The sequence below is a fragment of the Cataglyphis hispanica genome, chromosome 12 (assembly GCF_021464435.1).
Source record: "Cataglyphis hispanica isolate Lineage 1 chromosome 12, ULB_Chis1_1.0, whole genome shotgun sequence".
NCBI classification, from domain to species: domain Eukaryota; kingdom Metazoa; phylum Arthropoda; class Insecta; order Hymenoptera; family Formicidae; genus Cataglyphis; species Cataglyphis hispanica.
Genome location: NC_065965.1, coordinates 6,349,848 through 6,361,815, shown reverse-complemented (window position 1 = coordinate 6,361,815; position 11,968 = coordinate 6,349,848). Strand labels below are relative to the sequence as shown.

The 11,968-nt window shown below is 40.5% G+C and overlaps 1 protein-coding gene across 1 annotated transcript; it reads left to right on the top strand.

The window, feature by feature from the left end:
- Nucleotides 1-10,724: 10,724 nt before the first annotated feature.
- On the top strand, nt 10,725-11,582 carry LOC126853568 (protein atonal). Its single transcript, XM_050599416.1, has one exon. The coding sequence runs from the start codon at nt 10,725-10,727 to the stop codon at nt 11,580-11,582; it is 858 nt and encodes a 285-aa protein (XP_050455373.1).
- Nucleotides 11,583-11,968: the final 386 nt, after the last annotated feature.

Sequence of the window (11,968 nt, the reverse complement as noted above, 5' to 3'; positions counted from 1 at the left end):
TAATAATTAAAATACGAAGCATGTGTTATTTTAAATATTATTTTGATACATATTTTAACAGGAAATGTTGGATGATTGTTCATCTGTCTTGGCGTGTCTCTTTAACGCTTTTAATTATAATTATAATTATATTTAAAATAATACATAATAATTAGAATTTTTATTATCACGCTAATAGATAACGACGCGATTCATTATAGAGATATAAAGAGGAAAAAAGAAAGACGAAAGTACCTAAAGAAAAAAAAAAAAGGAAATTGAAAGGGACCGATATCCGACCGTCGTCGATTTCGACCCTCCGTAACGAGCGACACGAGTATCGCGTCGGTATCGCGCGCGGTGCCGTCGATTCGTCGATTCCTCGAAGAGAAGAAGCTCGTTCTAGTAGACGATCCCGGGGCCCTCTTGTCTCCCGCTTGCCAACTGTCCCAGGTGTACGCGTCCGTGGGCTCGGCAAGAAGGAGAGGGCCCCGGGAGGACTCGAGGCGTGTGGCTGGCGCGTGCTGCTAGTCCTCGATTCCGATTCCCCGCCCTTAAGTCGCTTCCGATCGTTGCCTGGAGATCGCCGTCGCCACCGCCAGCACCACCACCACCACCACCACCACCACCGCCATCAACACCGCCGCCGGCACCGTCACGCTTAACGAACACGCGAGGTGAGGCTGCTTCGTGCTTAAAGACACAAAACTCTCTCGTTTTGCCAGTCTCTCCCCCTCCCCCCTCTTTCTCGCCTAATCGTCCTCGACTTCGGTTACGCTCGTCGCGAAACTTTCTTGCACGACAAAGCATGCGTGCGCCCTAAAGTCAGGAGAATTGCGCGGGATGGGTAAAGTCTCCGATGTTAACGATGTGTGGTGAAACGGGGATGGAAAATAGGGGTTGTGTGCGTGCGTAATGCGCAATTATTATGTTTGATATATTTTTTATTGTGCCCTCCGGGATTATAAGACAAATAACTTGATCTTCTCTCATAGATGCACTGTAAAAAAATTGACCTGAAACCTTAGGCACAAAGTGTCAGCAGCCTTTTTGCAGATACACTATTCGAATTTTCAGACACATCTTTCTGAACTTTGAAAAAAATAATTTCGATGATTGAAAGACAGATTGTCTGAAATTCAATTTAGAAATCTAAATCTGAAAATTCAAACGAAAATGTGTCTGAATTTTTAGAAAAGTTTTACATGTAAATTTTTTGTGTGTAGACAGTAAAGATTTTTAGAAAAATGTATTTGCAATTTTTATCATTCGCAATATTATCTTAATACTAGATGATGTCAGAAACTTCTCTTTAGAAGAAGGCCTGCCCGATATAATTATTTATTATTTATTATTATTTATTATTATATATATATTATTTTTGTATATATTATTATTATATATTATTATTATATATATATATATATATATATATATATATATATATATATATTGTATATATATTATTATTATTATATTATTTTGCCGATTGTGCGATCCAATTTTAAGGTACTCTCGACACCTTCGATACAGACGCAAATTACTATATTAAATACACATCTTTTCAATGCTTTTGGCAAAGAGGAGCGATATTAAGTCGCGTCCTTGCGTCTCGCTAAACAGCCCGGTAATCACTTTCCAATTATGGAAATGCGGACAATGAAATGCATATTGTATACATACCTACCGGGTAGGTTTCTATTCGTGCAGGAACGGCGGCGATTTTCGTGCAGACGTTCCGATCTTAGCGCTACCAGATTATCGATTATCGATTTTCGCGGCGTGCGTGCCGTCCCCGGGCGATAATTTGATTCGAACAAGCACCCCGGCCGTTGTTAGGAGTCAGTCAGTCATTCAGTCAGTCACGGTATGCGGCGTCGGGATGATTCTGAGACGGGATTATGCTTATCTCACGCACGTGTTACACATCGCATCACGCTCGTAGGCAACACGGTTGAAAGTGTTAAATCCCGAAATTGCACATTTGCATTCATAATGCAAATTTGCGGCGACAAGCCTGTCCGGGATCCTGTTTGCGCCATCAATCTACATTGTATTCTTAGATCGTCGCCATAGAATGCGCATTTCATGTTTGATTTTTTTTTTTTTTTGCTACTCGATCTTTTTATCTTGTTATTTTATTTATCTGATAATCGAGATCATCTTTTGTATGGAGATTTTATAATTTAATGTCTGAGAATAAAATAATTTTTTACACAATATACATATCATTGATAAATTCGCGTAAATGAAACAGCTGATCTATAATTAATTTCTAATTAATTAATTATGCAATATTCATCAGTTTCATTTTCATGATTATTTTCATGAAATAAAAGCAAAATCGAGTTGCATATGATACGAAAAATTCTGAATTGCTTTAGACTTCTTTCTTTTCTTTTTATGTCTGGTCGCCAATGTGTCTTCGCGACGACCTTCGACGATCGGTAGATTCATACATAGAGAACCGCGTGGCAGAATATACTTATCTTCCCCTCCCCCTCTCCTTGCTCTCGTCGGGCGGCAGCAGCGTGGCCCGGGATTTCTTCGGGAATCAATTTCTCGTTACTAATTTTGTAACATTCACGAGTCCGCGCGAAAGCAAGAGTCGCGCATGGCACGCGAGGCATATACACAATGGCCGGCCATTGTCCGACGTTGGCCCGGATCATCATTGTAGCAAAAGGAGCCGGCTGCCTTTGATAGTTCTAAGCTGCGTTAGCATTTCTATGGCGACCGAATTGCATCGGCACGGTTCGTCGAAAAAATCGTTGCCGCGCCTGCGGCCGTCATTGTGCGACGCGGCCGACCGACAAGTTAAAACGTTTAGCCATTTATCCCGTCATTGACGTTAATCAGGAATGTTATTGGCGAGCGAAACGTTTACGTCAAATTCTCCCTCATCCCTCTTTCCCCTCTCCCCTCTTCCCCCTCTCTCCCTCCCTCCCTCCCTCTTCACGCGCGCGCGTGAATCCGCAGAGACGTGTAAATCATGTCACGAATTTGCTCCTCATTACAAAGGACGTCTCCACGAGCAAACGAGCTCGTCGCGGTATCGATAATTTGCTTCACGTACCGATGAATAACCGGTCAACCAGTGAATAACCACTATATCCCTTTGTTTATGTTTGCGGTCGCGTAAAATAATATATCCTTTCAAAAACTGCGCGCGAGGGGACATGTATTTGAGCAACTATATCCCTTGCGATAATATCGTTCGCAGAAATTAATTATTTTTGCGAAGAGAGTTTTTCTCATAATGGAAAATAATAGAATGCCGATTTATACACAAATACGTACACACACACACACACACACAAATCTAATATTCCGAAGATCGGACGCGTGGGAAAAATATCCCGCCCACGACTTTGTGATCGCGCCCCGATTGAATTAGTCGAAACTTTTTCCCGAAGCCTGGAAATCAGGGCGTTTCGTTCGATATGGCAAACGTTAATTTCAAAATTGGGCATTTTTATGGGTTTCGTAACTGATGTAAACCTCTGCGGTAGGGATTCTAGGATCGCACGAAGGATCCTCGAAGTGTTTTAATGCATCCAAGGGTTGAAAACCCTTCCGACCATGGCTATCATCCGTTTTCAGACGAATCGATCGAGATGAACGATCCGGGGTCGAAATTTCATCTCGACCGCGCAATCGAATCTAATTTGCGCTGCAGGTAATCGAACAGGTAACAGGCAGAGAGATAGAGAGAGAGAGAGAGAGACTCTAATAAATCTGGGAAAGTTATTTTTCGGAATACCAATAATTGCATGTAATTTATATATATAATGTTTTTGTTTTTATTTATTTATCTTTTTTATTTTTCTTTTATTTTTATTTTGACACCACTTATCTATTTTACACTTTTGTATACCAAAGGAACTTCTTCCCATTAAATAAATAAATAAATAAATAAATAATGCAAGAATAAAAAGAAACGACTTTTTCAAACTTTATACATTCAAACATATACCTTGTGAAAAATTAAGAACAAGCTAGCCTCTCTCAAATCTTTTATATCCTGTGTAATAGCAATATCGCGACTGGCAAAGTAATTGCATGCGAGGATAAGATGTATCGTCCGCGAGATTTCGATCCGGGAAGAAGGAGCTATCTTTATATGCGGGACCACACAGGTCGACTAGCTCGCATTAAACTTGGCATACAGGTTGTTCCGCGGAACAATCAACGGTAACTGTATATTCAATTTTTATATTTGAATATTAAGCAGTGGCGCATCCTGTCTCCCTCCCCCCTCCCCGAAACTTTGCGTTCTCACAATCGGAGGCACCATGCATGCACAAAATAGGGATAACGCATTTTTTTCTCGCTTTATTGCGATGCGCAGGAATCGCTGCGGGCGTGGACCGTATGGTACTTTTGGCACGCCTTATTACCGCGTTATTATTGCATTTCTATTATGTCGTTTGCGTTCGACGATCCTACATTTTTATCCAACTAAATATTCACGAACACCCGTATAGCTAAATCTATCCATTCGTCAAAGAAAGATTAGGATAAAAAATTTGTCGAAGATCTAATTACGTTTAATAAATTTAATAAAGTTTTAACAAATAAATTATTATTTCATTATATTTTAATGATATATATATATATATATATATATATATATATATATAATAAAATTGTATATTACATCAATATTTTACAGAATTTTACTATATTTAAATTTGCCTATATATAATATTTTTTAATTTTATAATTTATTTATATAATTTTCATATAATTTGTTTATATATAACTGATTCTTTGATTTTTGCATTTAACGCGACTGATTTAACTTTAGATAATACCAATTATATACAAATGTCCGGAAAATCCTTGATCACGGCGGAAAATTGGTCGGAAAACTCAGATCATCATTCCACCATCGTAATCATCAGCGACGTATAGTAGTCGGGTAACCCCTTCATTTCTAAAGCATGATAAACTAGCGCTCGCCTACGGTCCGGGAATTTGCCTCTATGATTTATGCTAATGCGTCGGACCTACCCCAAAGCAGCCTTCACTAAACGCTCTATTAGGCTTAAGTTAATTACGACTACCTTCCTGCGGCGGGCCGTCCCGACGCGCCGATCGTTACCATATTACAATACGTATATATTACGCCCGATTAACGACGTTTCAGAGCGCGTTTCATGAATGTTAAAAAACGTAAGGATGGCGATTGCAAGTGACCCCGCTTTCTTTCCGGCTTCTACATCATTCGTAGCGGCCGAGAGAAGAATATCATTTTCCTTTATTGCATCTTTTGTTTCCCCATCGTATCCGTCCCTCCCTCCGTCGTCGGCGTGCGTGAGTTTTCCTTTAATCATGCGTATCTAATATACGTGTGATTATCTTAACGAAGATGACTCTTATCATGAACTCCTATCATCGTCTTATGTATGTAAAATGCAGATCGCATTTATAAACGCTGAAATTTCAAGATAATATGAAATAAGCGCGGTTTAATATATATAATTAAATAAGTAAATGAATATTTTATATTATATTAAAAGATTTTTTTCTTTGACATATACAAATTTTTTATTCATTTATTCCTCTGTATATATAAGAATTTTTTGTAAGCAAATAAAAAGCTGGCATAATTTTTGTGTTTGACGTACTAGTTTTTTTTTTTTTTTTTTATAATTTTCTAAAATAAATCTATGTTTTTATTGAATTTTTGAACCAAATTGACAAATTTTCAAGATTACAGGCATTAGATATGATTGAAAAATTTGTATCAAGAAATTTAACGAGGGATATTGGACATATATTGCGACGAAAGCGGCATTATTACAAACCCAATGGATATCGCTAAACGATCTCCGCATTGGATGGCCAAGGATAACGACGATCATCGGGATTAGAATTTCGGACAGTGGTCTCTTCCGGACTCGACGGACGATTATGGGACAATAACTTCATTTTATCCCTCGGCGACTATTTTCCCCGTGGTTTATGGTGCGTCTGATCGCGCCGCGACCGAGCATGCCGCCTAGTGATTTCCGCACACCCCGATATGCCGTTTCCGACGTAATCGCTAATTGACCCTCAGATTTCAGGACACAAGAACACAAAGTCGCAAACGAGGAAGAAACGGACCCACCCTCACGGTGGCATTGCTACATTTTTTTCGTCGCGGTTGACCGACGAAACGCACCGAAAACGATGAGCTTAGAGCTGTCATCAAGCTATGGGAAAATCGACTTTATGGTTTCGATAAATGCGCATCTACGAGATCGTAAAAGGTCGACCTACTTCCTTGTAGACGCAGAGAAAGATGCGAAAGAATCTCGAAGTAATATTTTTTATAATTATTTAAATTTAAATTTTTTTATTTATTTAATACAACCAACAATGATGGAAAATTTTTAATTATTTGCTAATGAGCATTTTTTTTCAAATTTTTACCTTATAAAATTATCTACCTTATATAATTAAAGTGGCTAACATTGGATTAACAAACTTTAAAAATATCGATTAGTATTTCGGGACGAAGAAATCACGGCCGGCCGAGTGTTCTGCGAGAAATCGCCATCGTTCGTCTCGTTTCGTGTCTTCGTTACGGCTAAGGGCCCTTGTTTGAGGAACGTTTCACGCGCTCGGGAGAATAGTGGAGCGCGCGTTTCATGCTTAGAATCACCGGACATAACAACACGACGAAACGAACGATGGCGGCTCTCTCGTTGGGACAAAACGAGGAATCTGAAAAGCGGAACCGTATAATACGGTAATTGTATTCCCGGAATCAGCGCGGCACGCACTTGCTTAACAAGCCTCTACGAGTTCGTTCTGTCTGTCTGGCTCTGCAGACACGAGAGCAGGGCTGAAGGGCAGGCAGCTCGTGGCGGACGACATCCATCAGTAGATACTACGTTTAATAATTAAAAAAAGAAACATATATGTTTACTAGGAATGCGAGAAATTTTTTGTTACGACAGCACGAGATGTATGTCGATATGTTGATCAATTTAATATTTTTGTAATATTTTTGGAGGATATAAAAAAAAATAAAATAAATATTTTTGGACGATATAAAATTAATTTGAATGTTATAATTTTTTTTCAAGATTTTTATGATATATTCATAGTAAAAAATTATAGTTTTTTCGGCGATTTTCATGAGTATTTAATAAGTTAATAAAAAAGTAATATACACATAATTTTTGAAAAAAATTTACGCAATTTCATGTGGACTGTTAAGTTACATTTACCTTTTAACGTATTTATAGAATCTTCGATAAATATTTAAGATTGAAAATTTGATCCAGTGAATGAGTTGAATGTTACGAAGGACGACGATCCGTTCTCGGAAGGCAACAATAATGATTTTGGGTTAATTGCTCGCTTTTCGGTCTAATAGAGAGAACATATCTATCAGAGCACGTTGGATACAATGAATTATTGATGAAACAACGTGAGATGGTAGGGAGGGGAAGGTCAGTCGGCGCGATGGCGGAGGAAGTCGTCGGGGGTCGTCGTGAAGAGGAGGGTGGAATAAAAATGTGGCGTTCCTTGGAATATAACTATCCCAGCCCCGAGAAGAATTCCAATCCAGTCCGCGAAAGCTCACGTCTCTATCTGCGAATGCATATTCATCGGACTGCCCGTCGTAAGGGTCGGAGAGGGATACTGCGAAGCGGGATGGGAAATCTTCGTGGAGGGCCGGCGGAGGGATCGCGCCGTCATACGGCGCCCTCATAAATTACCGCTAGTTGCCGGGTAACATGTTATTTGCCACCGAGCTCCACAAATGAGTTCACTTTGTATTTAATTACTCGACTCACGCCCAGGGCGTATCCCACCCTGGCGGATCCACCCTGTGTCAGATCGCCTCGCGTGCAGTTTCTCTCTCTCTCTCTCTCTCTCTCTCTCTCTCTCTGTCTCTCTCGCTTTGCCTTCATTATCTCTCTCTTCTTCGCCGTGGAATGATCTGTAGAATCCTCATTTTATATTCTGCTTCTTAATCTAACGCTATGTGTTCTTAAAGTAACTTTCTATGATATGTTAATAAACTGCATTTTATTTTAATGTTTTTAACTATATATTTTTTAGTATTATTTTCATATAATAATTATAATTATATATTTTTAAACGCATATTTATAGATTATGTGAAAGAATTTTTGTTAGTCACACATTGCTTTGTATTTTCAATTTACCACGTTTGTAACACGGAATTAAAAGCCATTTCAATTCTTCAGAAAAGCTATTTCTTGATAAATGCGTTATCTTCCGTTCGTTCCGATTGCGTCGGCATGTTTCTGGCAAGTCGAGAAGTCCAGACGCAACGGAATGAGTGGGTTGAGCGTGCAACAGCGACGTTATACGGGGCAGGTAGGTAGGTAAAAAGGTAAAAGGTATAGGTGGATAGGGCAAGGGCAGAGGCAGGTAGGCCAGACTTACGCTTCGCCGTCCTAATTATTGGTTCCGCCACAATTCCATCCGTGGAACGAGATGATAATAGATGAAAGCGATCAATTTTTAAATTGCGCCTGATGAACGAAAAAAAAAAAGTGAGAGAATATCGCGCGGGAGATTGGAAAAGTGAAGAAAAATCCCTCGCAACACCTGGGGGATCTACATTTACGCGAGAAAAAAAATTTTCCAAGTGCTATTCATTCTCGCTAAATACGTCAATTACATCGATATTTCGCTATAGCGCTAATTTTTCGCTGCGCTTTCTATTTCTTTTCTTCCATTTTCTGATCTCTTATCAGCACATTATTTTCCTAATTTTTATTAGAATATTTATAATAATATAAGTATATAATTAAATAATTATAATAAATTTTTATTATAATTAATAAGTATATTATTATAATAAAAATAGTATAATTAAAAGTTTATAATTATAATAATTTATATATATATATATATAATTTTAATAATTAGTTATTATCTATTGCTATTTCTCTAATAGATTTTTAATTCATTTTTATTAATTATTGATATTTTATTCTTTTTTCCATCCATCCAACAAGTCTTGTATGTTCTTAGAAAACTTGCCGTAAAATGTCAATAAATGCATATATTAATCTATCTATATTCCGTTGAGGTCTTGACAATAATTCGAAACGCGCGAGACGAAATGGCACGAACGTTTTAGTCGTAGATACGGAAGATTTTTAAGTAAAGGGGATTATTCCACTACTTAGGAAGAATTTTTGGGCGGCCGTGAGACGATCTTCGAAATCCAAGACGGCAGGCGCGCTCGAAACGACAGGGGAATGACAGAGATCGGGTTGCCACGGGACCACCGTGTGTCGCGGTCACCGCAAACTTTATCCTACCTGTTTTCGCTAATTGAGCGAGTAAAGATGTAACTGGACCTTACGCCCTTAAAGTATTTGCACTCTTTTGCGCAGATACGATCCGTTTCTGTCTCGGAAGACAGGACTGGCCAAGCCGATCCTTGATTATCGATTCTTGATGGATCTCCGAATGCATCGAGAGATGCATTCTGGCTGTTTTAACCAGAAATTTTTCCAGCGAGTGCCTTGCTACTCTCATTATCATAATCGATCTTTCTTTGTGAAAAATATTTAAGAATTAAATATGTGTTAATTCGTACAAAAAGAAATCACACATTTTATTTTTAAATTAATTTTCAATAATTTTATTAATTAATTTTTCTACTTAGAAATTTTATAAAGTTTGGAATTAGCCTATGTCTATTTGCAATAATTTTCATTGAAACATTTCTCATGACATTTGTATTTTAATAAGTTCCTTATGTAAGTTATATATTACATACTTGTAATTCGCGTACACAGAATGATCCAATTACTAATTATATAATACTGTCCACCTGTGCGCTCATAGGCCAAAACTCGCACGCGTGTCCGTTATATGGTTACGAGGTGCACACTCTCCCTCATGCGCGCGTGCACATGTTAACGGCGATTTTCCGGTGTTGCGCTTGGGGAAGCGTAAGAACATATACAGACTTTGGAACGAAATAGCGCCTCGACAGCAGGTAGCGATCATTATTATGAGAAGGAGGAGTCTTCGTCCTCGCCATCGCATTTGTGTGCCCATACATATAAAGCTCCGTGTAAAAAGTGCACAAAAAAATGTTTTATTAAAAAAAAAAAATAGATCCTCCGTAAAGCTAGATTTGACTTGCGACCTAATTAATATATTTATCATTTTCGTGAATTCTCGATTGTAAGCGCTCATTCTAATGCTTTTAATATTTTTTTTTTTAATGCGTTATGACTTTAATGGCTACGCGGTTCCACATGCGAGAGATCGTGCGTGTACAACGGAGGCGCCGGGCCACCTGTTGCGGCCCCCGCTCGCGTACCCCTGGTACCTGGCCGGTTCCGGGGGCCCCTGCTCCTTCATCTCGAAGTGGGGGTCGACGCTCGACGACGATTGGCGGCGCGGCACGTGCTACGCGAGGGTGCCTCGCTCCGCAAACGCATAAATATCCCGATGCCGTTTCACCCGACTTCAGAACCACCCCGTGACTCGTCTTGGCTCGATATCCCGCGTCGATTCGTACACCCATCATTCCCGGATACCGCGATACCATCTCGTTCGATCCAACTTCGTGCGAGTAAGGGGACGATCTCCGGAGGATAGGACAAGGAGCTGAAGAGGAGGAGAGACTTTCGCGATCGCGGTTGTCAAGTGCGGTTTCAGTGAAAGGACCTTCGAGCGGGAGTCGTTCTCACACGTGCGAAATAGTAGCGCGTGCGCGCGTAGTTGCCTCGCGGAGATCCTGCTATGGAGCTGCAGGAGATGTTTCGTTACGGATACATGTTCCCGCCGCGTGAGGACGAATCGCTCGTATCAGCCTGCGCGTATCTGGATCTGCCGAATTACGCCAAGACTAGCAAGATCGGTCTGCCGCCCGTGAGCACCCTAGCCGTGCCGCAGAGTCTCGTCTATGACAGCAGCAATTGCAGCGACGGTTGGCACACGCCGAGTCCCACCGCCAGTCTGCGATCTGTCAGTCCGGCCACGACGTTGTCGATCTCGTCGGAACCGGAGACGATCAATAGCGCGCCGTCGACGTATCGGCTGCTGGGTTCGATCGGCAAAGACAAGAGGAGCGCGACGATGAAGAGGACCTCGTCGACGATCGGGCTGAGCAACGTCGGGCACAAGCGGCTGCGCGTCAACGCGATGGATCATCTCGTGAGCGAGGAGATAATCAATCTGGACGGCGAGCGAGATGACGCCGAGGAGACGATCATCCTGGACGCCGACAAGACGCAGTCCTGTCACGGCAGCGTCATCAGCAACTCGAGCGGCGGCTTGTCCGACAGAATGGACGGCGACAGCGAGGAGGACGCGGAGATCAGCGAGGACGGCGTGGATCATCCGGAGAGCGCGCACGTCGCTTCCGGTGATCGCGATGCGATCCGCAGACGGGGCAAGTACGTCAACTCGACCATCGTCCGGAAACGTCGGCTGGCCGCAAACGCGCGCGAGAGGAGACGGATGCAGAATCTTAACAAGGCCTTTGACAGACTGCGCGCTTATCTACCGTCCCTGGGAAACGATAGACAGTTATCGAAATACGAGACGCTGCAGATGGCTCAATCCTACATTACCGCGCTTTACGATCTGCTGCAGTGAAATACGTTTCGCTTTTCGCGATGCCGGAAAACATTAAATTCGTTTAAACTTAAGATAAAGCGAAGCTGCTCGAATGAGACACGTCGAGTATAAGAGTCGGGAGTTCTTCGATATTACTATATCTGCTGCTAGAGATGTAAATAGAAAAAAAAACCAAAATGTTCTTTTCGTAAAAAATGGTTTTCTTATGAAAAAAAAGGTGACACATCTCGTTTTTTTTAAATTTGTTTCTTTTTTCAGATATTTAATATCTTTATATTTTGATTATTGCATACAAATTGATTTTTCATTATTTTTAACCTTTTAGATGATAGATTTGAATTAACCATTATTATTTTAAATGTGTCTCGCATTCCAATTGGCTCTACAGTTATGAATCTAATTGA